At 39.0% G+C, this 27,846-nt stretch overlaps 1 protein-coding gene across 1 annotated transcript in view; it reads right to left on the bottom strand.

Annotated features, from left to right (window-relative positions):
* The window catches only part of DGKH (diacylglycerol kinase eta), a 172,970-nt gene that overhangs the window by 15,508 nt on the left and 129,616 nt on the right, over positions 1–27,846 (bottom strand). The window contains 13 exon segments of the mRNA XM_068418755.1: positions 1,556–1,722; positions 3,005–3,139; positions 3,434–3,547; positions 6,712–6,819; positions 9,341–9,437; positions 9,586–9,696; positions 10,642–10,759; positions 12,532–12,666; positions 20,555–20,683; positions 21,122–21,398; positions 22,658–22,757; positions 24,227–24,312; positions 26,787–26,871. Of these exon segments, the coding sequence (XP_068274856.1) occupies positions 1,556–1,722; positions 3,005–3,139; positions 3,434–3,547; positions 6,712–6,819; positions 9,341–9,437; positions 9,586–9,696; positions 10,642–10,759; positions 12,532–12,666; positions 20,555–20,683; positions 21,122–21,398; positions 22,658–22,757; positions 24,227–24,312; positions 26,787–26,871 (1,662 nt within the window).

The following is a 27,846-nucleotide window of genomic DNA, read 5'->3' as shown; positions in this document are numbered from 1 at the left end:
AAAAAAGAGAAAAATATTTCTTACTTCCTTTAAAGAATAATTCTTAAGAGTACACAACTTTATCAGATGAGAAAATCCACAAAGATATGTTTCACAAAACACTTCAAAAAAAAAATAGTTCTTTATAACCAAAGTTGAAATAGAAGTATCTCTTCAAGCAATACAGCACCTCATATAAATTATATCCATAACACAGATTATTATTTATTCTGCTATGAATTACTGAGACACATTTATTTGTTTTAAAATAGAAATGCTACACAAAAATTGTGCCAAAAAATGCTGGGGCTATTAATTCGAAGAAACTATAGAGGAAAACTCTAGCACACTGAGATAACTTACTTGAAGTATCTTAAAAACCATTACACCTATTTCACAAGGCATATCCTTCAGATGTGACACTAAAATTGGCTGCAATCATTTGACATTCTGGGAGGTCCAGCTGCAATTACAACCTCAGCACCATCTCTAGAACAGTGAAGTTTTTAAGCTGTCTTGGCTAAACTTTACTTTGGGTAATTTATAACCTAAATTGTTCTTCTCTGTCTACTTAAGTCACCAGTACAGTATAAAAAGAATATGTAGTTCTTCAATTCCTTTCTTATATTATCAGTGCAACTCAACACATACTCCAAGACTTGATTTTGATGTTTAAGTTGTTATCATGATGAACTGAATAGCAGCTTTACAAAATGTTCTGATTTAAAAAAAAAAACTTTTCTTTAAAAAAAAAAATTTTTTTTTTTTTCCTGTGAAATTGAAGTGTCTTCTTTATTAAAATACTTGCATCTCAGGAAGAAAGTAGTTCTTGAAAACAAGCAAGGCTATGGGATCAGTTTTATATCATCAGCTCACTGTCATCTCAACCCATATAACTTACTGAAGTGTCCAGGGGCACAGAGATGAGGATTTTGAGCATTAGGAATGAAGTACACAGCTGCAATAACAATGAATGAGTGGATGAATGCAAAAAGAAAGGTATGAAGATTTTATCTGGCAATTTGGGCTCCTTGAATGTTGGTGGGTTAACTGTTTACTTGTACAATATTTTAAGAAAATTTTCAGGTTTACTGAAAAGTGCTCATCTTTTTGAAATTGTGAGTAACACAGCTTTAAGGAGAAATAAGGTCAGATGGATACATGCACACTGTTGACTTCTAAAGTTGACTTCTAAGGTTATTTTTTCAATAAATACATTTTTGATCTTGCATAAAATAAGGTTTCAATCAAAAGCCTCTCTGCAAAGAAGATTTCCAGTTTTCCATTTCCACTGCTCCTTCAGAAAGTCAGTTTTCACAAGAAAAAAAATACATAAACACACAAAAATAAACTTAAAGAAATACGTAAGAAAAACATACATAAACAAGTTGAGCCTTAAAAATAAAATCAAATAATATAAAATTAAATTAAATTTAAAAAATAAAATAACTGATAGAGTGGCAATTAAACATTAATCAAAACCCAATAAAAATATACACTTCTATGTATGCATTTGCGTGAATAATTCAGTCTTGGTGTCTAGGTTGCCAATCCAAACTTATTAATTTTACTATACCTGGTAATAAGTTCTTCTGCAGCTTGTGAGCACAGCTGGATCTGTGCAACTTCTTCTTCTGTAGCCAACTCAACAGCCTGCTGAGGGTACAAGGGCGATCGAATGACAGGTTTACAGGAATCGTACTTCTGTTTGTCTTCCCAAGACTTCAGGGTGTTTTCAAAGGCCTAATCAAAATGAATTATACATTCAGCTCACAGCACTTGGAGTATTTTTACTTATTTTGAAATTTAATTTTATATTTTATACAAATTTTAATTTATATAAAATTTAGTTAAAATTAATGTAACAACTTCTAAATTTGATTTTAATTTTATATAAATAATACAAGCTGTATAAATAATAACATTATATTTAATTTTTTTAAACCTAATATAGAGAAGTAGTCACTTCCAAAGCTCTCACTCTCTATCTCCTCCCCATTATCCTCAGTCTTCCAAAAAAATAAGAACAGAAAGACATTGATAATATAAGCACATTTTGTGCAGATAGCAAGATCCAAGTCTGAAACTAATACAGGATTCAAACCTAAAAAATAGTGAGAAAAGGTAACAAATTTGCTAAAATAGAGTTCAAATGCCATTAACTCCACCCTAAATTCAACATGCAGTTAGCAGACAGAGAACTGTGGGGCAGTTACACCTTTCACACAGTAATCCTAGAGAAGCATGAACTCTCCAGTGGCTTTCTGACTAGATTCTGCTTGTGTCTGAGAGTGGGTCATGGAAGAGAAGGAGGATTATTTGGACAGAGAGAAATCTGCAGAAAGTTATTCTGAAAAATGGACATTATAGAATTTTGCTATTTATGTAACTGTGCTAAAGCTTCCAATATGTGATTGTGTATAATACACCTAGAGAAGAAGAAGGAGGAGAAGAGGAAGAAAAAGGAAGGAAGAAAAAGGAAGGAAGAAAAAGGGAGAAAGGGAAAAAGAAAGGGAAAAAGAAAGGGAGAAAGAAAGGGAGAAAGAAAGGGAGAAAGAAAGGGAGAGAGAAAGGGAGAGAGAAAGGGAGGGAGAAAGGGAGGGAGAAAGGGAGAAAGGGAGAAAGGGAGAAAGGGAGAAAGGGAGAAAGGGAGAAAGGGAGAAAGGGAGAAAGGGAGAAAGGGAGAAAGGGAGAAAGGGAGAAAGGGAGAAAGGGAGAAAGGGAGAAAGGGAGAAAGGGAGAAAGGGAGAAAGGGACCATTCTTCTTCTTACTATATATTAATAAGAATATAGGAATAGCACTAATAAAACTGATAAAAGCCAACAAAGAGCTGTGTCACCTCTACAAAAGAACAATTCTCTATCTGGCTTATTTTAGAAATTATATAACTATAAGTAATTATGTAAGTTATATAGTTATGAAACATTTTTGTAAGCACTGTTTTGTTCACATTAAAACTGAAACAAATTATTACAAAAACCAATGTTAGTACCGGTATCTCATAACACACTTTCTGCAACATACTCTGTCTCGTGTTAGCATCTGAGCTCTGTTTTTATGTATGATCTTAATTACTCCCGGGGGCTGGATCCATGCCTCTCCATCGACTTGGACTGGAACTCCTTCATCACCAAGTATGGTGATCTTTACTGACCGACACTGGAAAAGAACAAACATGTTATTTTACAGAGCAATAAACACTAATGAAACTGACGGGCCACCTGAAATATGTTGATTACTAGGAGCTGTGGCTTCCCTCCAGGACTGTCTCAAGGATGAAGCACTTTTATACTTCATTCATCATTGAAGACAATTTGTTACCCGTTAAAATTAAAACAACGTCAGCACTTTATTAATGTATAGTATAGGGTGGTGGTCATCAAGAGTACCGCTACTTGCCAGCATCCCAAACTGCTGCCAACCATGTTGCGTGCTTTCAAGTAAGAAACAAACCTGAGCTATCCTGTGGTGCTGCAGTTTGATGACTCTTGAAACTGCCATCTGCATGCTGCCAAATACCGCAACAACTTCTAAGATTTTATCATCGAATGATGGAGCCCCAAATATCTGAAAGGAAAAGAAAATATTCCATTTTTGATGGTAAATCTAGCACTTATATTGCACGTTCAATGAAACACTGATTTACAGATTCATTTTCAACATTTAAATGCTCTAACTTATTTACTGTAGAATAACTACACTGTCTCTCAAAAGCCACAGGAGTGAGATACCGCAGTAGGCAAACACTATTTTAAAACAGCAATGCTAACAGCATTTCAAATATCTGAATGGCAAGGCATATCCTTATATAGGAAGGATGGCATGCTTCAGTGGGCAGACTAAGAAATGTTTTTCAAGGCAAGATGAAAGGCCAATTCATATCTCTGCTTGGTTAATGTACTTAATATCTAAGAGGTTCTTGAAGTTAAGAGGAGTAATGGTCTTTTTTCTCAGAAGTGCTTGTCTTCTTATATTCTGAATTCTCTGGAAACCAACATCTGAGTCCATGCTCAGCTTTGTTAAACACAGCTTTCATACTGAAGAGGATCTTGTTTGTGCTGTACACAATTACCCACTGTAAATATGAAAACTGCTTCTGTATGGAACAAACATCCTGATATCCAGCCAAGACATTAAATTTGCATGAATTTCCATAAACAAAGCACAGGAAGTCTCGCGTGTGCCACTGCCACCTGGTGTCCTGCAGAGGAATTCAGCCATGCCACAGGACAAGTCTTAGGCTGGAGTTCAACTGGGTCTGGCAGGAGATACCATACTAAGGTCACTTGAAGCTGGACCACTTCATGCTTATATGCAATAGGGCGAAAAATCAGCAGGAGAAATCACTCCAGTAAGAGTTTAACAGACAGAGAGATAAACAGAGTACCTGAGCGGTACTCAGACTACCTCAGTTGGCACCTTGAGCAGAGTAAGCTGCACCTGAGACCAGACCGGAGTAAATCCCTGAAAGGTGCTCAAAAGCTACAACTAGTCGCATCCTGTCCCCTGATACAAGATTTCCTGGAAGTGAAGAATAAGAGGGTGCAGATCCAGGACTGTGCAATCCAGGTTAAGTGTCTGCAGCAAAGGCTCAGGAAGGGAAAGGATAGGGAACAGGGTGAGGGACTTTGGTCCCTGCTGCCCACCAAGCCAGCGAGAGCCTTCACCCCAGTGCAGTGAGTGGCAGCTTTGGCCAGAAGGCTGAGGGGGACTTCTCAGGCAAAGGGCTGCACAGCACAGTTGTCATAGTTTAGTGCAGGTGGCACTTCCCTTCAGAGCACGGCAGGGTTGCACAGGTATGTCTTGAGCAGATGAGTGTCAAAGAATGGAAGTGCAATTTTACTGGGTCTAGACTGTTTTGAAGCAAAAGGTTTCTCCATCTGAATTTCTCCAATTTCCATGGAAATTTTTCTGGTTTTCACATGGAGATGTGAATGTCTTGAAAAGAGCAAAGACTGATTCTGTTATTCCAAGGTAAAAAGTATGGAGAGTGCTTGATGCAGCTTTAACAAGTATAACTGACATCTACAGGACCAGTTCTGCATGGGTTAAGAAAAAGTAGCTGTAAAATTTCATTTATTTTGTGCTTTGATTCTAGCAAAAGGATGGGCAAACCACAACCCAGTCTTCTGTGTCTCTCCACCAGTAAAACATATCTGTACTGAAAACCAACCATACTTTTTTTTTTAATAAAGGCAAACAAATCTCTACAAATCAACATTCAAGAAACAATTCTCTCCTTTCCTCTTGCAGGTCATGTTTACAGCTTGTCTTCTGGACACCAAAAAAGCACACCTAAACAAGCCCCGCTCAAGTCAGTCAGCATGCGGCTGCCCTGCTTGGCTCACCGATAACGTTTGAGGAATATTTGCAGCTGTCAAGGCAACATCTTCTTTGTGTCCAGATAAGCAGAACCAGCAGTGCTTCAGACCACCATCACCACCTCTGATGATCTGTCACTCAAGACTGCACTGAAGCAGTGAATTATGCTCCTAACTCTGTCCAGAACAAACAAGTCACTTTGCTGGCACATCTGATCACCAGAAGACTAAGAACATCAGTAAAAGTGCTCCAAGACACACACATTTGCTGTATACCAGTACGACAGCTAGGACAGATCTTCTCTCTCAGTGAGGCAGTCCAGGGAGAAAAATAAACTCCTGAATAGGAGCTGAGCCGACGTTAGAGATGCTTTCAAGTTATGAATATGAACATGGAGTGTATAAAAACTTTAGATATCCATAGCCAAATATAAACACAACTGCCATCCTCTGACATATACCAAAAATAAGAGAAGGACATTGAAACATGTTTAAAAATTTTTTGTGACTTCTATATATGTGTGTGTATAGATATCAGCAAAGGATAATAACTCACAAGAAACCAAAAGCATTTTGGCAAAAAAAAGTCCTGTATTGTCTACATTAAAATCACAAGCTAATGTGCAACTACAGTTTAGGTGATACAGACCTCATACACACTAAATCAGGACATGCAGAATCAGGATAATCTGCTAGTAATTACAATTGTTGCACTGTGCGTGAAGTGGATGGCAGCAGTAAGACTGCTCCAAGTTGTAACAAATTTAGGTATCCGTGTAGTGTAACATTTCTTAGGAGAGGTGAGGAAGAGGGAAAGAAGCTATCTTAAAATATTTTAGAAGCTCATTGAAAATGGTATTTAAAAAACTGAATACTACTCCCACTAAATTATCAGTCACTAAATGCATCAGTCCTCATTTTCTGAATCACCATCCCTTATTCCAAAGCTGTTTGAAGAGCAGGAGGAAAATTCAGGTATAAACTGTGAGTGATCATCCTTGTCCACCTTGTTTATTATATATTATATATTTAGAATACAGCAGAGGAACCTATGCTTTGAGAAATCTTATTTACAGGAGTTTGTAAAACAATATAGAGAGATACTATTTGTGTCTCTGTTTATAAAATTAGTTTCTAAAAATCCTATTTTTTAAAAAAAATCATTAAGCCTTATTATCAACATTTTGCTGGAAAGGACACGACAAAAGGCAATAGACAGTGAAAAACCATGGGATATATTTTCAATTAAAAAATCAACAAGACAATACAGTTTGAACTGAAACAGCCTCCCTGAATAGAAGCTGCTATACAAACCATACGCTACTACTATTAAAATTAAATGAGAAGAGCAGTTTATGGTATTTATTGCTGTTTTCGCCCAGAAGGTTACTTCTCTTTAGTGTTACTCACATCATCTTCTTTGGTTCCACCCCAGAAATTAGTCCCACCAGCATAGCTGGGAATGTTTAGCACAGCTATGCCCTGCAGACTTGGAAGGGGGATGTACTGTCCATCACACTGTAATGGAGAAAAGCTCATTCAGTACATAAATAATGTGATAAAAGTAATCAGCTGTTTTTTACACATGAAGCTTCAACAGAGCTGGCAGGGGAGGACAGAGTCATTAACAGGTTTGACACAAGCCTATTCCCTCCATGCTGTGAAGCACCTCTAATACAAACCTCTCCTCTGCAGTCTCAGCCCCAATTTTGCAGAGCTGAAAAGCATGTGATACTACATGCTGCAGTATCTACAGCAGAGGTGTTCCATGACTCTTCAAAGAAACATTTTCACATCCCTTGTTGTGAAATTCCTCATGCACTTAGACCATGCTCTGTCTATCAAGGATTAAAAATCTTTTTGCAATGAAAAAAGCTATTCCCCTGAGTGCACACAGTAAGATCACCATGGACATTACAAAAAGCTTCATTTACCCATTCAGTAACTAGTCTTCCACCCTATATCAGCATTCCCAAAATTGCAATACACTTGTTATTTAGGCAAATCCATTGAGAGGGGAAAAAACAAATAAAAAAAATCCAAGAATATTTCTGGCACAGCCACAAACATGTAGTTAAATATAAGTGTTGTTAGCATTGTATGCTTGGCTTGCTGTACCTTCACTCTCCTCCTGAAAGTGCAAAGGCAAATCTAGGACTGCCCCCACAGTTGTTACCCTCGCCATGGCTAGGAGTTGTTGATTTTGCAGGTAAGCAGTCACTCCTATGACCGACTGTTCAGTCCTTCTTTCTCACCGCCCTATCCTCCAAAACCCATAAGCAACTCCAAGTCCTACTCAACACGATCATGGGATGACGTAGGTCAATTCACCCTACTTATGGCCAAGAGTAAATTTACAGACATCAGTGAAATCACTCTTGACTGACAGCAGTACAACTGCCTGCAAAGTTGAGCCCAATGATCTCAAACCATTCAACTGGGAGTCCAAAGTACAGTCCCACAGCAGTGCCACAAGCGTGGATTTGAAGCAAGTTGGAAATATAAGGTCATAAATGCTGGATTCAGGTGTCACTTTGGAGATCATGAATTTGCAGGTGAAGTTGCCTTTAAAGAAGATTGCTAGATTACTGCAAGTTACCAGTCCCACAAAAGGATCTTAAAATTATATAAATTAAATAGAAATCCTCAGGAAATAAGAAGAAAATCTGTAGCAATTTTATCAGGAGGAGAAAGAGATGCAAAATTATTTCCAGAATGTGCTTAGTGCTCTCTTTTTATGATTTGATCTCAGCAACAAGACAGAATTTAACATTTTAATCAAAATGTGACAGTATCCAAAATATGCTGTGATACTAATAGATGCTGCACAGCCATTTGTATTATAGTAGAGGTCTGCCTCCAATTCCTGAAATTGATATTTTAATTTTCCAATGCTATGCACCTCATCACACGTTTTAGCATAAGGCTAATATTATGCAAGGCAACACTAAATATGAAATTTCTACTTGCTGGTTTACTTCCAGAAATATTCAAAAATAATTATGGAAATGTCAGATTTGAATGCCTTATTGAATCTTATTTGAATCTTATTCAAAAGATCCTTAAATTAGAATTCTGTCCGCAGCATACTTAATGGTCTTTCCTGTCATTATATTCACTAACTACTGCATAATTCCTTGATTATTACTCAATCCTTAGATAACAGCAATCTGCCGCTACCAGATAAAATCTTCCTAAATCTCAGAGGAGTGAGAAAGAGTTCCAGTAACTTATAATTATTCTTTCAACTTAACAAGTTATCTTCATATAAATGTCATGAACTTCCATATGAAATGGTTACAATGAAGTAAAAAGAGAAAGTTCTTGGTCAAAATCTAGCCGAGATATTCTTTGTGTGAAAACAACTATAACCATCCCCTAGTCCTTTTTTGCATTTGGTAATCATTTGTATCTCCTTTAAGTTCCCAGTATTGTGAAGAAGACTTAGATTTGACGTTAGAACTTAAAAGAAAAAAATAACCATCTTTGGATAATTTACACAGCATTTGTTGTTGCTGTGATAATACCTTGCTTCTTTTGTGTGGCTGTCTCAAACACATATAAAGAAAGTCTCTACTGGTATAGCTGGGCTTCTTGTGATGCACATTCAGAATTTCTCCTCTTCTGTCAGAAATTTTTGACTAAGACATCTGCATGCTCTCTCTAGATGTGTAATCAAGCTTTCAGATAGTTTAAAATAAACCTGAAGGATTAAGACTCCTTATCTCCTCCTTTGATGCAGTGAACATAAAGAATCTTATCCTTTATATAATTATCTAGACAAGAAAATTTTGGAAAAAAAAAACCCCAGTAATTACAAGAAATATTATACCAGGTATTTTGGGATATTCAAGTACTGACATTTTATTCCAAGAAATCACCTGGGGAACCACCTCTTAAGTAGCACATTTTTACACAGTGCCTTTGAGGTCAGCTTGGGTTAACACAAGAACTCTAAAAGGTTTCAAGAGGAAGCTCAAATTCTTCACTACACATTACAGAAGCAAAAACACTCATTCTGCCCATAAATAAAATTTACCTCAAGTTGAACTTTTTGTTCTAAGTTCTTGTACGTTCTCTGCAGTAGCTCTTTTGTGCCAAGAACTCCATACCACATCATGTTTTTCGTCCGACTTCTGAAAACAGGTAAAACAAAATTCACACATTTAAATACACACATTATTATATTTGTAGGATGATGAAAATGTTAAGAAAGTCAAATAAAGAGATAAGGGAAACAAAATAATGGCAACATCTTGGCCCTGTCACTGACAATTACATTACCTGCACTTTTCAGGGTGCTCTTCTCGCTTGTTATTAAATTCTAGTGAAATTTTTGCATCTAAGCCAATTCCAAAGTAGTTGTTCATGACACATTTTTCTGAATATCCCTCCCTGTTAGAAGAAAAGATATAATGAGGTGCACATTTGTACAGTACCTGGACACACAGAGCTTTGACCAAGATTGTGGTTGGTCTCAGAACAGATTCATCAACCGAGACCTCAAGAGATGTTTCCTCTGAATCTCCCGAGGAAATCCAACAGCAGTCAAAGAGACAGATTGGCTGCTAGCTCCTTTGCAAGTGCAAGTTACTTGCCGTAGGACACAGAAGAAACTGTACCACACCCCCATGCAGCACTATCTCCACCATACCCAAAATAACAGTGGGATACAAGGAAAGAGCTGCTCCAGGAACGGCTCTGAGACTGCAGCACCACACTGGGCTGAGCACCCAGGCTGTGTTTAAGCATGCTGGTGCAAGATGTTTGGCTGATGCTGCAGGCACAGCAGTGCTTTGTTTTAGGGGAGAAGCAGCCCATAACCCAGACACTATCCGTAAGGCTTTGAGCAACCTGGTCTAGTGGAAGGTGTCCCTGCCCATGGCAGGGGGGTTGGAACTAGATGATCTTTAAGGTCCCTTCCAACCCAAACCATTCTATGATTCTATGATTCTAAGTCTCTGCCAATGCTACACCCAGAAGCAGAGACAGCTTAGGACACAAAATTTCCACCTCCCTGCTCCAGTCCTTCGGGGGACACTCTTCTTCCTCCACTACACAGTGCCCAGACCCTGCTTCAACATCATGCTGGTGCCTGAGATTGTGTTCAGACCAGTGGGCAAGAAAACTCAGCTATTCTTTCTGCTGCTGCAAGACAATTCTGCACTACTCATAACTAAAATGGCACAATTCAACCTGTTTTCAGACCTTGAGGTCTACTGCCAAATGATAGCAAAGCAGAATTTCATAATGAAAAAAAAAATTATAAAAAAGTAAAAAAAAAGCTTTAGAAAAGTAAATTAAAGCAAAACAGTAAATTTGGAAAAAAAAATTTCTTACAGTGAATCTGGATCCGGGTCAATAAACGGCGTAGCACCAAATGGATCGATGTTTGCTAGCAACATTTTGCTAATAATTGAACTTCCTGCAATAGAAGCAGCTAGACCAGCCCTCAAACCTGATTAAAAAAAAAAAAACAGACAAAAATAACAAAAAAACAATTTCTATTTGATAACAGAGGAACATATATTGTCATAATATAAGCCACATACTGAGAGACAAAATATTCAGTAAATCCGTATAGGGAATGATTGTGTTTCTATCTCAGTTTTTACCTATATTGGTTATCTTTTCAGGTCTCTGGCTCTCTTAAGCAGAAAGGCAGCTATGCTGCAGTGTGGTGGCTGACTCTTCAGGTACCACCATTGAGCCAGAAAAAAAAACAAAGAAAATTCAGGATTTCAGACCAACACTCACTGGCTGGCATAGCAACCAAATGGGTGACCTAACATCCAAAAAGACTACTAGAGCTTTTTATTTAGTTTAATCTTCACCTCCAAACTGTCCATGATTTTCCTTTGGTCCTTTCCTTTGGAAATATTCCAAAGGAATACCCTCACCTTTTTTACAACTAGAAGAGTCACAGTTTAACTTAATTTGTGGAAAGGTCACAGTCTTGCCATGCTTACCATGACTAATACCGAAGCCACTCTGCGAAACACTGTGTAATGTATGTAAACAAAGAAAAGTACTTTCTAAAAGCTTTCACTTAAGTTGACCTAAAGAAAAATGTAAGTTCAGTTCCATTATGTTTTAACTATACTAATGAAGTTAATTAAAACAGTGTTCTACTGGTGCCCCCAAGTATTAATTGTATTTGGATAAGAACAGATTTTTTTTCAATTGGTTTTAGAGCACAGCAGCTCTGTGTAGTTTCAGCTACCCATGTCCTGAGAGGTATCTACAAACATCTCTTATTCAAAGGGTTGAACTTTACACAGCTCTATCCCTCAGTCCCTTCATAGCCTCCACTGATTAGGATGAACCATAGAAGGACTTGCAGGTACAAGTGGATAAAAAATTGGACATGAGCCAACCATATCCTGGGCTACATAAAAAGAAGCGTGGCCAGCAGATTGAAGGAGGTGATTCTGCCCCTCTACTCCGCTCTCGTGAGACCCCACCTGGAGTACTGCATTCAGCTCTGGGGTCCCCAGCACAGGAAAGACATGGACCTGTTGGAGCGAGTCCAGAGGAGGGTTATGAAAATTGTCAGAGGGCTGGAGCACCTCTCCTGTGAAGACAGGCTGAGAGAGTTGGGGTTGTTCAGCCCGGAGAAGTGAAGGCTCCAGGGAGACCTTATTGTGGCCTTTCAAAATACAGAGGGGGCTTATAAGAAAGACTGAGAGACTTTTTACAAGGGCATGTAGTGACAGGACAAGGGACAACAGTTATAAACTGAAAGAGGGTAGATTTAGATTGGACATAAGGAAGAAATTCTTTATGATGATGGTGGTCAGACACTGGAACAGGTTGCCCAGAGAAGTTGTGGATGTCCCATGATTGGAAGTGTTCAAGGTCATGTTGGATGGGTCTTTGGGCAACCTGATCTAGTAAAAGATGTCTGTGCACATGGCAGAGGGTTGGACTAGATGGTCTTTAAGGTCCCTTCCAACCCAAACCACTCTGTGATTCCATGATTCTAAGATCCTGAATTTCATTTTTCATCCTCCAGAATCAAATGCAACACTTCTGCTACAGCTGGTGTTGTGCCGAACGATCAGGAATCTTCTACATTACTTTGTGTTGTATCATATAGTAGGAAATGCAAAGATATGTATGTTGGTTCAAACAAATTCAGCATGACATAAAAATCATTATTTGACAGCAAGCAGGCAAACAGAAACCAATATTCGTGTAAGGGAGATGAGATTGTAAAATCATAATTACCTGGGCAGATAATCCTCGTATTAAGCACTGGGAGGTTTTCCTTGCTTGCAGCCAAAGCTGAAGCAGAGAAAGAACCTGTCTGAGAAGGGATACCTCGGCTTGTATGTCGATCTGGAGATCTTGGTGCAGTTTTAACTGTGCAGAAGTAGTAAAAGTAAGAGCACTAATTAGATCTATTATGACATTACCAAAGACATAGCTTTTACAGCCCTGAAAATATTTCAAAAGCATTATTTTAATCTGTTGCTATTCTGTGACAAATGTCCTTCCCCTCACACCACAGTTCTTCATCTAAATACAGGGAAGAAAACTCAGAAACAGATCAAGTGACAAGCACAAATTAAAACGAACAAGTGTGCATGGCATTCACAGTGACGAGTTCCCAACTTATGCTTCAAGCTACTAGCAAAACTGAATTATATCCACCTTAAAATGCTCTAGTAAGCTTCTGATAAACATGTTAATGAAGTAATACAAATTTAAACTTAAATTCAATGTATATTTACTTATAAATATACCTATATTATATAGTTTATTATTATTTATAACAATTTTAATATAGATAGCTATTCTAACCCATAGGCCATGGAAATACCTGATCAACAGCCACGCTATTTGCTTCAAGCAGCTAAAACGGACCCCCTGCCTGCTTCAGGTTTCTGAAAACCTCAGACAAAACTCTGACATCTTTATCTACAGCCGACCTGAAAACTGCAAGGGAAGGGAAAGCCATGTTCAGACATTCTTGTCTTCTTCAGTTAGAGAGACCATGGGGGAGATCAGTTTACCATCGTCTTTTCTTTTTCACAAAAAAACCCCCCAGCAATTCCCAAAATAATTGAAATTACTTATTTGTTAGAATTCTCCAGCAGATGGACCAATAAAACCTTGTGACAGATAGCAAAGTTTAGTAGCTGATCTCATTGTTGGTGGCAAAGGCAGGTAATGGAAAAGAAGGAAAAGAAAATTAAGGGAAAAGAGAAGATGTTCACAAAGAGGAACTGGTAGCTCTGTGAGGCCAGTTATCCCTGGGGCTGCCTCTGGAGGTGATAAAGAAGGATAGGCTTTTCAGAGGGCAAACCTCAGGTGCCGTAGTTTACTTTCCTGGCAGAATTTATTTCATGTAGACTGAGTGAATATGCCAGTGCCTGCTTTAGCCTGGGAAAGTTAAACTTTGCAAATTTCAGCCCCATCAGACAGAAATTGGTGCCCCAGGGAAGAAAGTCTGGGCATTACCGAATGCTTTGCTATAGCATTTCCATGTACATGTAGAAAGCTTTTGCACACCAGGTGATCACAGACATTTCGTGGCTACCTCTGCCCCAGATTATCTCACATGTTAAAACTACTTCATCTTAGGAGAACTTCAACCTTGACCATCTGAAGAAGCTCAGAACAAAAAATGAAATGATTTCAAAGTGATCTGATACATTCCTCTCAAAACCTGAAAACTAATTCAGCAAAAATAGAATGATTAGGACTAGCACCAAGAAAGCAGAAGAAAAACACCACCAGGAATGTTGTAGGAAAAACAAAATATACACTTTTTTTGTGGCAGGAATGGGACAGATCAGTTCACGTCCAACATGATAAGTCAGCCTGAGAGTAACATGGGTGTACTATATGAAGACATTAATGGAAAGAAAATGCAGAGTGGGAAAATCCAGAGACAAAGATAATAACAAGAACCAGGGTTTAGAAATTGTGTTCAAATCAATTCAGGCCAGGATTTGGGCATTCACTTCTTTTAAGTGATGATAATCTAGCACAGAACAGTCAATGAAATGGCAAATTCTTCACCCTGTTGTATCCCAGGAAAAAGATTACACACCTTTCTGGATGACTTGCTTAAGACAAACAGAAAGTATTAGATGAAGGACAGGGATAAGTGGGTGAAATTTTCTGGACTGTTTTATATGAAAGGTCTGACAAAGTGGACTAACAGCTCCTTTTGACTTTAATATCTGTGTAAGAGCCTCAGCAATTATCACAAAATGCTGTAGTATTGCATGATAACAATACAACACAATTATTTGTATCTGTGCATGACAAAACACTGTAATAGAAAGTTAAAAAATGAAAATAAATAAAAACTGTAAGTGATATCTAAGAAGAGTTATTAAATATTTACATGAAGGTAATTAACATATGGAAAAATATTGTCTTCATCAAATGATGAAGATCCTCAGAAGGTAAAATATAACATTCAGAACAAAATTAACATTAGTTTTTCGTAATGCTACTGAAAAATTCACAATGCTATTCACACAGTCTGTTCTCTCTGTACTTGGGAACAAGGCAGTTATATTAAATAGGAAAATCAACAGAGCAGCTGCTCTTTATTTGACAGATGAGACTCTTGGGGATAACTGAGAGTTTTAACTGAGAGAAGAGTTTTAGTGGTTGGAGACTCCTTCCTAAAGGGATCTGAGGGCCCAATATGCAGAGCTGACCCCCATCACAGGGAGGTCTACAATCTGCCTGGAGCCCGAATCAGGGATATCACCAGGCAACTCCCCAACCTGGTGAAGGCCACAGACTACTACCCCCTGCTGATCTTCCAGACAGGTGGGGAAGAAGCTGCATCCCGTAGTCTGAGGGGGATGAAGAAAGACTACAAGGCCCTAGGACGGTTGGTGAAAGAGTCTGGGGCACAAGTTGTTTTCTCCTCCCTCCTTCCATTTTCAGGTGATGACGGGGGATGGAATAGTAGGATTCTCTCTGTTAATGCCTGGCTACGAGACTGGTGCTACAGGCAGGGCTTTGGGTTCTTTGATAATGGCTGGTTTTATAAGACACCAGGCGTGACGGTAATACATGGGAAAGGTTTATGTCGTAGGGGCAAAAGGGTTCTGGGACAGGAATTAGCAGGGCTCATTCGGAGAGCTTTAAACTAGATTCGAAGGGGGATGGGGTAGTAGCTGGGCTTGCACCACTGGGGCAACGCTCTAGTGTTGAGGTAGACCAGGAGGTCTCCCATCCCCCTGGGGTGAAATCGGTGTGCTCAGCTCGCTCCCTGAAATGCCTGTACACCAATGCACGCAGCATGGGGAATAAACAGGAGGAGCTGGAAATCCGTGTTCGGTCGGGGGGCTATGATCTAGTGGCAATTACAGAGACTTGGTGGGACGCCTCGCATGACTGGAATGTGGTCATGGATGGCTATGTCTTGTTCAGGAAAGACAGGCCGCTAAGGAGAGGTGGTGGAGTTGCTCTTTATGTGAGTGAGCAGCTAGAATGTATTGAGTTCTGTCCAGGGGCGGATCAGGAGCGAGTTGAGAGTTTGTGGGTGCGAATTAAGGGGCAGGCTGGCAGGGGTGATACTGTTGTGGGTGTCTATTACAGGCCACCGGATCAGGATGAGGAGGGTGATGAGGCCTTCTACAGGCAGCTGAGAGCAGTCTCACAATTACAGGGCCTGGTTGTCGTGGGGGATTTCAACTACCCTGATATTTGCTGGGAGGCCTACTCAGCCAGCCATCCTCAGTCCAGGAGGTTCCTCCAGTGCATTGATGATAACTTTCTGATGCAAATGGTGGATGAGCCAACTAGGAGAGGAGCGCTGCTGGATCTTATCCTCACTAACAAGGAGGGTCTGGTTGAAGAGGTGAAGGTTGAGGGCAGCCTTGGTTGTAGTGACCATGAGATGGTAGAGTTCAGGATCTCATGTGGCAGGAACAGAATAGCTAGCAGAATCACAACCCTGGACTTCAGGAGGGCCAACTTTGGCCTTTTCAAGCAATTGCTAGGGGAAATCCCATGGGACAGGGTACTAGAAGGTAAGCGGGCCCAAGATAGTTGGTTAGCATTCAAGGACTGCTTCTTCCGAGCTCAAGATCAGAGCATCCCAACAGGTAGGAAGTCAAGGAAGGGTACCAGGAGACCTGCATGGTTAAACAGGGAACTGCTGGGCAAACTCAAGTGGAAGAAGAGGGTGTACAGATCATGGAAGGAGGGGCTGGCCACTTGGGAGGAATATAAGTCTGTTGTCAGAGGATGTAGGGAGGCAACTAGGAAAGCTAAGGCCTCCTTGGAATTAAACCTTGCAAGAGAGGTCAAGGACAACAGAAAGGGCTTCTTCAAATACATTGCAGGTTAAGCCAACACTAGAGGCAATGTAGGCCCACTAATGAATGAGGTGGGGGCCCTGGAGACAGAGGATAAAAAGAAGGCGGAGTTACTGCATGCCTTCTTTGCCTCTGTCTATACTGTTGGAGGCTGTCCTGAGGAGCCCCGGACCCCTGAGGCCCCAGAAGAAGTCAGGATAGAGGAGGAATGTGTCTTGGTAGATGAGGGCTGGGTCAGGGACCAATTAAGCAACCTGGACGTCCATAAATCCATGGGCCCTGATGGGATGCACCCGCGGGTGCTGAGGGAGCTGGCGGAAGTCATTGCTAGGCCACTCTCCATCATCTTTGCTAAATCGTGGGCAACGGGAGAGGTGCCTGAGGACTGGAGGAAAGCGAATGTCACTCCAGTCTTCAAAAAGGGCAAGAAGGAGAACCCTGGTAACTATAGACTGGTCAGCCTCACCTCCATCCCCGGAAAGGTGATGGAACAACTTGTTCTTGATGCTGTCTCTAGGCACATCAAGGATAGGGGGATCATTAGGGGCACTCAGCATGGCTTCACCAAGGGGAAGTCATGCTCAACCAACTTGATAGCCTTTTATGAGGACGTAACCCGGTGGATAGATGATGGTAAAGCTGTGGATGTGGTCTATCTCGATTTCAGTAAAGCGTTTGACACGGTCTCCCACAGCATCCTCGCAGCTAAACTGAGGAAGTGTGGTCTGGATGATCGGGTAGTGAGGTGGATTGTGAACTGGCTGAAGGAAAGAAGCCAGAGAGTGGTGGTCAATGGGACAGAGTCCAGTTGGAGCCCTGTGTCTAGCGGAGTCCCTCAAGGGTTGGTACTGGGACCAGTACTATTCAATATATTCATTAATGACTTGGATGAGGGATTAGAGTGCACTGTCAGCAAGTTCGCTGATGACACAAAACTGGGAGGAGTGGCTGATGCGCCAGAAGGCTGCGCAGCCATTCAGAGAGACCTGGACAGGCTGGAGAGTTGGGCGGGGAGAAATTTAATGAAATATAACAAGGGCAAGTGTAGAGTCCTGCATCTGGGCAAGAATAACCCCATGTACCAGTACAAGTTGGGGGCAGACCTGTTGGAGAGCAGCGTAGGGGAAAGGGACCTGGGGGTCCTAGTGGACAACAGGACGACCATGAGCCAGCAGTGTGCCCTTGTGGCCAAGAAGGCCAATGGCATCCTGGGGTGTATTAGAAGGGGTGTGGTTAGCAGGTCAAGAGAGGTTCTCCTCCCCCTCTACTCTGCCCTGGGGAGGCCGCATCTGGAATATTGTGTCCAGTTCTGGGCCCCTCAGTTCAAGAAGGACAGGGAACTGCTAGAGAGAGTCCAGCGCAGAGCCACGAAGATGATTAAGGGAGTGGAACATCTCCCTTATGAGGAGAGGCTGAGGGAGCTGGGTCTCTTTAGCTTAGAGAAGAGGAGACTGAGGGGTGACCTTATTAATGTTTATAAATATGGAAAGGGCAAGTGTCATGAGGATGGAGCCAGGCTCTTCTCAGTGACATCCCTTGACAGGACAAGGGGCAATGGGTGCAAGCTGGAACACAGGAGGTTCCACATAAATATGAGGAAAAACTTCTTTACGGTGAGGGTGACCGAACACTGGAACAGGCTGCCCAGAGAGGTTGTGGAGTCTCCTTCTCTGGAGACATTCAAAACCCGCCTGGACGCGTTCCTGTGTGATATGGTCTAGGCAATCCTGCTCCGGCAGGGGGATTGGACTAGATGATCTTTCGAGGTCCCTTCCAATTCCTAACATTCTGTGATTCTGTGAACTGCAATAAAGATAAGCTTTTGCTGTTCATGCTCTGATAAAAACAACAGAGCCCTAATGAGTAAAACTGATGTTTCATTGCAGATAATTGAATTCATGTTTCATGATTTGTCCCTAAACACATATCTTCCGCTGACAGCATTAATATGCACACTCTATTTCACATATATATCATGTATGAAGAATATATATATTCTCCCCAATAAATGCAGAAATTGTATCACCAAGAAACAAGAGGTTTATATGTATTTCTACATATGGATATACATATGTGTATATTTTTGTTTTATTATGTATTTATGGCAGTAGGATTGGGTCATCCGTAGGGCCAGCATCCTCTGTGAGCTACTATTGAAACTGGACAACCAACAAGCATTGACGCCTATAACCAAGGGAAAAGGAGAGGGGCCAACGAAGAGACAATCACTGGAGAAAGTCTGAAATTCATTCCTGGAGAAAAGGAAATGTGAGATTTTGAATCAACAGAAGCCCCAAGAGACTAATGTCATATTTCTCAGGTAGGAGCTATGGACACAGGCACCAGCTTCAGAGCAGAGCCTCATGAGGACAACACCTTTTGAGGATGTTGGTGTGGGTTAGGGTAATAGAAGGAGATGCAAATCCCAAACAACTTTGCTCATTTTGCCACAGGAAGTTGCTCACCAAATATCTAGAGGATGGGTTTTGCTGTCCACCAGCTACCAGTGTTTCTCCATGACTTGCAAATCATCTCAAGACCTCACCTGCTGTGCATCACTGTCTACTTTGATAATATGGCAAAACCTATAGAAAGAAGCAGCTTTCCTAAAATTACTACACAGCTTGAGACTCTTGAACAACCCTGGCACATGAACTACCAGTCAACACAAAATGCAGTATTGACGTTTGTGATGGAAAATGTCCAGACATGACCTCTGGCTGGATTGGCTTGATGACGAAACCAAGCAAAGGAGGAGGTAAGTGAGGGTCCCATATAGACAAATTGTCCTTCCACTGCAGGCACTCACTGGCAGATTTCATAAAGGACACATGAAGAAGAGATATTACCCTATCATTCGAATGTGGGAATTAGTACTATGCTATTTCAGGAGATGACTGTTCTCTTAATATCATTTTACACAGTAACCCAACACTCAACAGCCAGAAGGAAAGCTTAGTGACAAAATGGGCTATTACTTTATGAAAACGCTACCTTCCAAGCAGGTCGTTCTAAACTCAGATCACTCAGTATTCTGGTTGCTTTGTACAGTTACTGATACAAATAATACAACTGGCTTCTTTCTGTTGCATTCTAAAACCCAGCATGGGCTACCCACACCGTCTTCCTTTTTTTGAAGGGTAACCTGCAGAGCCCCACAGCAAGGACAGAATGATGCTTCTACAGGAAAGCAGGAGCACTTAGACAGCCACAGCTGACAAAGTCCGCCCGACCAAGGACAGAGCAGGTAGGGGACTCTACACCTTGGAAAGCAAGAGTAGCTTGGTATAGTGGCTTGCTATATGGCTTGCTCTACAATATCAAAGACTTTGGTTTAAATTTCTGCTCTGGATTAGACAAATAGAGGGGACCTTAGTATTGCCACTTCTCAGGAGACTTCATGCTCCAGTTTCTATTATATTCTTTCCTGCTTTATGCTGTTGCACTTGTATATAGAAGACTTAAATATTCATTCTCTCTTTCCTATAACTGCCTCAAGGTAAGTTCCCACCTGAGACATCAGGGTTTTGTTGTCAATAAAATGAATACATATGTCTGTTTCACACAATTTGAAACTCCTTCAAGAGAAACGACTGACAGATATTCCTATAATATGCCCTAAAATGCCTACGACTGACACGTGCTCTTGCCACCATTACCCAGGTTCTAGTCCCTGGCTCAGGTTCATGTAGAAAGGTGAGTGTAAACACTGGATTAAATGCAGGTACTTCTCTCCCCAACAAATAACTTCTCAGCTTTGTAAATACATTCCAAAATACTGTTATTCTCATCTCCTGCATTTTTCCCTCAACTTTTATTTATCCAAACCTCTTAAAATTTGTGACTCGTCAGTGAAACAGGATGCTAGTATTTTTAATTATGGAGCCACTATGCTCCAGAATGCAACTATAAGGAGATTGCATAATTTTAAATTATTTTATTCCTAATTTACTCACCTGATGGGGACTCAAGTTCTTTTGTATCTTCCTCTTTTTCCTCTTCTTTGGATTCATCCAATTCTTTGCTATATTCTAGTGGAGACTGGTTCACTTGTTCTTCACTATGAGCATTCTGCTCATCCACAACTGCTTATTAAAAAAAAAAAAAATGAAAGCTTCAAGATTTTTAAAGAAAAAATGGAAAAATAGCTTCTTTTTTTCTGTAGCTTTAAGTTTAAAAATATTAACAGAAGATTTCTATTGCCAATTCAGTGAAAAAGAGTCTAGCAACCCTTTGCCCACTGATAAGGATTTGCTGTCAGAAATTTTCATTTTGTGGAGGATAATAGTTACAAAAGAAGCACACTTTTATATGTGCATCCATTTGTATTCATATATGCAGACAGACAAGTCATCAACATCCAAACAAGCTGCATTTCTTTTCCTTGCAGCTTGTAATAAGCACATAATTTTATCTATGTAAGAATGTACAAATCGAACTTTAATAATGAAAATTTATGCTAGTTTAAAAAAAAAAAGCATCATTATTCTATCAGTAAGGATCAAAATGTTGCTGATGTGCACCTTTTTCTGCTTGTTCAATGATCTGCCTCACAGCCTTCTTCAAGCTGTTTGCCCGGAGCATTAACTGTTCCCTCGGTTTGAAGAGTTTCTGGGTGGAAGACTTTGAGACACACTCCGCTAATTGCTCTTTACTTTCAGACAAGGATTCTTCACTTGAAAACTCCTCTGCTTCTTCTTCCACAATGGGGGGAGTGATGCCTGGGAGAATGGGAGCAGCCTGGGCTTCTGTGTGAAGAGCCTGGAGCAATAGGTCTAGCTTCTCATTTAACTCGGAGCACTAAGACAAAGTGGAAAAGAATACACACACACACACACACACAAAAAAAACAAGGAACGTGTGAACGTTTTCAGGAAATTACGTACCAGATTATAGGGAGGGATCTAATTTCTCCATGCAGTGGGATTTAAAATTGTGTCTAAGTGTCTATGTAATATCCAAACCCAGGCTCAATATTTCATAATATCACATTGTGAGTAGGTCAGCACAGGGTTTTGCAGACTCCATGACACTCAACCAGATTAGAGCAATTATAACAAAAAACCCCTACACTCAGACTAAAATAACACACTGTGCTAAAATCAGCCTGCCACATAACCAGGGTACAGATTAGATTTTACTCTTCTTCAGATGGCCTGCAGCACAGAGAACCAGCACAGATTTGCCCATTCCATGCATTATAAGAAATTATGGGTGCTCAGTAACCCAGTTTGGAGAGATAACCTATGGGGACGTGCCCAGCTGTTAGACTGAAAACACATGGTGGCTTTGGGGTTGGTTTTTTTTTTTTTGCAACACAGTTGTACATTTAAGCAAGTGAGTCGTTGCAGAGCAAAGAGGCTCGAGCCAGAACTAAACACTGTCAAACACCTCTACCCCTGACTGAGGAGTTGCTCTCTAGGTAGACTGGAAAAGAGGTGATTTTCTGTGCTTAACGGAAAGGAAACCAATAATGTTTAGCCCTGGAACAGTAAAAAAGAAAATTCATTTTCTAAAATGTGCACTGAAGAGAAACGTGAACAAGGAACTGCCATTTAGCAAGTACATTTCCTGACTCTGGGTTTGTTAGTTCTTCTTTTCTTTTCAGCTCATGTAAATTTTGTGCCTCATACCAAATCTTTCCCTTTTTTTTACAATGCTTTTGCAACTTTTTGCAAACCGTTATTTTTAACACTGTAGTCTCTCTTCCCTTCATACTCCCAGCATACTCTCTCTTCATTATCCCATTGTTTTCCTGTAACTATTGATCCCTTTCAGAGAAAAGTGTAACTCCTAATGCAGAATATTTCCATTTATCTCTATGTATGTTACCATGTACTTTATACTTTCTGAAGGAAAAAAGTGTACAGTTTATAGAGATCTTACAGTTTAAAGACAGTTTGGAAATAACTGTTCCATGCACTATGAAGAGAAGAACTTTAAAGTCACTGGTTGAAATGGAAGCCAAGCTGGGCATCCTGGAGAGGTTTGAAAATTAAACACCTACGAGCTATAACATAAAAACACAACTTTAAACCAGAAAATAGTCATTGCCTTACTTTAATGGCCATGGCATCAGCTTCCTCTGCATTTTCCATCGTTTTTTCATAAGTTTTCCCTATTTTGGCAACGAAGTCCTTTACAGTTTCACATAATATTCTTCAGATAAAAATAGGAGAGGGGAGAAATCAAATGCAATGAAATAGATATGTTTTGAATATTAAATTCTTACGGCAGTTGGTTTATGTGCTTGCTGCTATACACCATTCTTGTTGGAAACTGAACTCTGTGATCATACTTGTGAAGCAGATGATACTCTTTTCCATGGCTTGCCAAATTCAAGTGATAAACTTTAAAACAAAACCTCTTCCTCTCTTATCTTTAAGCCTTCGCACACATTGTATCTAAGTCTCTTATGTCTAAGAACTGAAATAAACATGACTAAGTTTATTCATTCCCCTGCTTCTACACCATCCATAACAGAGTTGTTAGCAGACTTGCTTTCACTTTCTTAACTTCAAATACAGTCTTGCAAACCCCATGCAAAGATGGAGCCTAGAAACCATGGAGAAAATCTACTGACTTTAATGGAGCACTTCTTAAATGAAAGCATATGGCCACACACGTCCCATTGCACCACATTTGCTTTTGAACCACAGCTGACCCTGAGGTGTATCTATGCAAACTACAGTGGAGGCAATGAATTTTCATTGCGTAAATCAGAGAAAGACTTGGTTCTTATTACCTACACTGCAGACAGATGGCAAACTTAATAACAAGGTGTGGATAATTGCTTAGTACTGTTCATTTGGTTGAAATTTATTTGACAGAAATTAAATAGATGTAACAAGACACAGACCCAATTTAGAATCTGGAGTTACAATAATATCCTGCAGTTTAATTTTCAACATGTGCTATGTATACTTTAAAAATGACTTTTTATTGAGTTGCTTTTAGCAGACAAAGAAAAAAAGAGATGTAATGACATTCAGATATATTTTTGAAGATTCTATGACTGGTCTTTTGCATACTGCAAAATGTAAGATGGTTTTTTCACAGAGAAGGTATACAGACAATAGTTGACTTCAAATGATGTCCATAATTTGCCAAGCAATTATCTCTCATTTTTCAGTGTTTCAGTTTGGGGAAAAAAACCCTGTTGTCTGAGACCACTATTCATTGAACTGATACAGACAGAGCTATGACAAAGCTACCCAGCCTGAAGTTCTGCTTCACATTGGTGAAGTTGCTTGTCCTTTTAAAGATATGGACATGCATAAAATAAACAGAAGAAATGTAATATGAAGTAGATCACATATTCGCATTAGTGACAGTAAGTTTCAAGTTTAAGCTGCACACTGATTTGGAGTGATTTAAAATCACTTTATATTAATATTATGTGATTTTTTAAAATGTTGATGTGTTTAGTATTAAGCTATGCGTTACAATTGTACCATATAAAAGTTTTGCAGAAAAATCATCCACTGTAAAAGATAGAAAACAAGATATATTAAGCCAAGCCAGTCAGGCCAACCATAAGAAAATCAGGCTTAGACAGAAGGTTATTATAGTGATGACGTTACACAGGGGATTATCCCACACATCATGCATAAAACCGATCAACTCACTTGGCAGATGATATGACAACTGAGTGCTGATCAGAATTGAGAATTTTTGCAAGATGAGCAGCAACTGAGTCCTCATAAGCAGATATCTGAAAACAGAAAGAAAAAATACTTCAATTTCCACACGTTTCAGCAGTTTAACACCAAGTAGTGAGTTAAAATGCCTCCAAAAATAGCAGGATTTCCATTTCAGATCTAATACAAGGACAAGCAGCTGGCAATGCAGATTCTACCTGCATTCTGTATTTTATGTACCAGATTTTTAATATTCAAAGTAACACTGCATCTGAGAACTTGATCCATAGCTCTTTTCCTCCTGTAACAGTATGTTATTTCTAGGCTAAAAGTAGTCCATGAGGCAGAAAAAAATCTACCTTCTTTTTAGACTTATAACAACCTAAATTATTACAATCTACTATCTTTTATTTCTAAACCAAGCAAAGTTTCCCTCAAACTTAGCTGCTCAACTAAGAATAAATCAAATGTTTGCAGTTATAATCCTGAATTTTCTTTTTACTCTCAGATGGGCTCTTACTCCCCAAGCACCTCTACCTACAAAGGCTGCTAAAGTGGTATAATGTTACCAAAACCAATCCTTAAGGAGCAAACCATTTAGGGCTTAGTCTTTACAAGAACTTTTGGGAGAATTAATGTGTGCATTGTCCGTCTTTTCTCGCACAGAAGAATTACAAGTTCTGAAATACTCAGGAAAAGATTTGCAATGGATCAGAAATGCATTCTCACACACTATATCCTGTCTCAAAATAGACATGGATCCAGACCTCAATTTTAAAAGTCTAACCAAATTCCAAATCTAAAACTAAAAATAAATACAGTTCTGAAATTTTCTGATGGCTTCCTTTAAGAATCTCTTAAAATCTCTTAGTGTGTTTTTGCCCTTGATATGGTGCAGGTAGATATGTTACCCCTTTTTTTTCTCTCCTAAAACCTAGCCTTAGTTGTAGAATTCTGACAGTAAATCAGTTTTCATTTCAAGGGAAAAAACAAGACATAACCATTTGATCTGTAAGAATGAACTACTATTGTTCAAACATCAGTATACGATTTCTAGAACCAAACCAAGTGAAATAAGTCTCCTGAAACTGGAGGAAAGAAAAAAAAAGAATCGGATATGTACTTTTATTTACTTTTCAAACTGCGCTTTAATATCTTACCTACTGTAAGGTTAATTATTCTTTTTTCTGAAATATCATAACTCAATAAATGATGCACAAAACAGTAGAATAGAGATTGAACAGGGTACTCAAAAGAAAACAGCTTTGCCCATCTCAGAGTGGGTAACTATAGCCTACAGAACTGATTTTTCAAAAAAGGAGTTTTATATGAGGAGTTCCTTCCATTTTCAGGAGGGGCTAAACACAATTTCAAAGCCAGAACTAACTAGAACAAAATGTATATTTTTTCCTTTACAGATGAAGATACACTTGAAAATTTTAACTGTCTTGAAAAATTAGAGAAGATAAAGCCTTGCTCTGCATTGTTGATGCTGGAAACAGAGCTGTGTGCAAAGCAATCCCATTAAAATTCCAGCCAGTGGAGCCCCAGCCTTTTTGCATCTCTATATCCCACGAGCTGTCCAAGGTTATAACCTCCTTGCCAATTAAAACAGCCTGAGTTATTAAATTATTCAAGAACTTGCCGATTAATTATTGCTTCTCAAGTACTTTTGAGCTAAAGTTGATATGCATTAACTTTCTTAGGAATAGATTACTTTCTTATGAATATATTACTTTCTCATTTTTAGTCAGACTTTTCATGCCAATTAATTTGATTAAAGCATCTCCCTCTCTCTCAAAATCGAAACCTCATCAGATAGTAGAAGCACAAATCTAGTTTGAAAGAGAGACTAAGCTTTTCTCTGAGGTCACTTATGATTTCAAGCTCTCCAAAAGAACAAAGAGAAAGTTGTGTGGTATCACCTGATCTAACTCAAGCTGCAAGAAGCTTCTGTCTTTCTTTTAGAATACAACCCTTGCCTTAGAAATGTTGGTTTTATTTTCCAAATGCTTATTCCAAACTCAAGATAGCAAATATTTTGCTTTTATAAATACATTAAAAATGTTTTTATATATATTATTATAATATATATAATATTATACAATAACATAACATTAAATCATACTGTTATATACAAAATAATACATAAGATATATTCTTATATGTAATAATTATGTAAAATATATAATGGTATTATATTATGTAATAATATAATACTATATTGTATTCTTATATAAAAATGCTATATAATATATATAAACTAAATTACAACACATATATATTAAAATATATATTTTTCAGGAAGAAATTTTTCTGACTGGTCTGCTGAAGGCTCCTTACCTTCATTCATTTTTGGCAAATAATACAGAACTGGAAACCCTAATTACTTGAGATACACGTCATGAACAGACATTAACTCAGTTCAGTTAGCAGATCACAAAACATCTATTTCTATTTTTCACACAGCTGCTTCAATTATAAGTATTGTCATCCCAGAAGCTCAAAGTTAAGTATATGAAACAACAAAACAAAGGTGAAAGTCCACCTGGCATTCCTCCGACTCTTCTGCAGTCACTGGAAGAATAGAAGGCTTTGTTGGTAATTTCAGTTCATATGACATTATACTCCATCTGAAAGAAACGTAACAGCTTTTAAGTTTCCAGATTGTTAGTTTTATCTTTTCTCCAACATATCAACAAAAAGATACACACCACAGAACAACTTGTTAAAAAAAAAAGCTTAATTTTTAATTGTAAGCCAATTGCATATGGGTGAAATAATTGAGATTAATGGTAATAATTTGTTTTATTGCTCAGATTATTTGTTAGTGATTTGATGATGAGCCTTATCTGTGAACAAATCATGGGAAATTCAATGCGGGAAACAAAGGTTTTCCAACAAAACATTCACAATATAAAAGAAATTGTACAAACTAACTGCGGAAGTCAAACAGACATGTTCCTAGAGAAAAAGCTCTAAGGTAATGGTAGCTTTTCATCTCAACTAGGGGAGGCAGGCATGAGAACAAAGCAAATGGTGAAGTATCATCATTGACATATATATTTTTTTCCCCTGGTAAAGGACTACTCTACAGTGTAGATAGTATGAAACCACTAATAGCAACATCCTTCAAAGCCTGCTGAAAAGAACAAGTAATCGCTGCAGATGGCCTTGAGAACAAGCCTACTGAAATTACAGCAAAAAAATGAAACTGAGCTTTTTTTTCAGTACAGAAAAAAGCAAATGTGATTTAATCTACGAATCTTTCAGAATGCCCAGGCCAACAATTATTTCTAAGGATCAATAACAAGCATTTCTCTACATTCTTTGCTGTAAAATGATCAAGTAGTCTGCAGAAAAGCTTAAAATAAAAAAGGACTTGTTTCTCTATTTCATTAAAAAAACTCTAAAATAAAATCCCCTTTGATGACATTCAAGTCTCTGTAACTAGAGCAAGAACAGCAACACCCATGAGAGAAAGAAACAGAGTAAGAAATACTCCTCTCAAAACCAGAGTGGTACACCTTCATTGGAATGACATGACCATCATCTTCTCTGACTTTTTAAAATGGGGATTGCTCCTTTGCTTTATGGATGGAAACCAC

Source organism: Nyctibius grandis, chromosome 2, assembly GCF_013368605.1.
Source record: "Nyctibius grandis isolate bNycGra1 chromosome 2, bNycGra1.pri, whole genome shotgun sequence".
NCBI classification, from domain to species: domain Eukaryota; kingdom Metazoa; phylum Chordata; class Aves; order Nyctibiiformes; family Nyctibiidae; genus Nyctibius; species Nyctibius grandis.
Note: the sequence above shows the minus strand (reverse complement) of the source record. Positions and strands in the feature narration are given on the sequence as shown.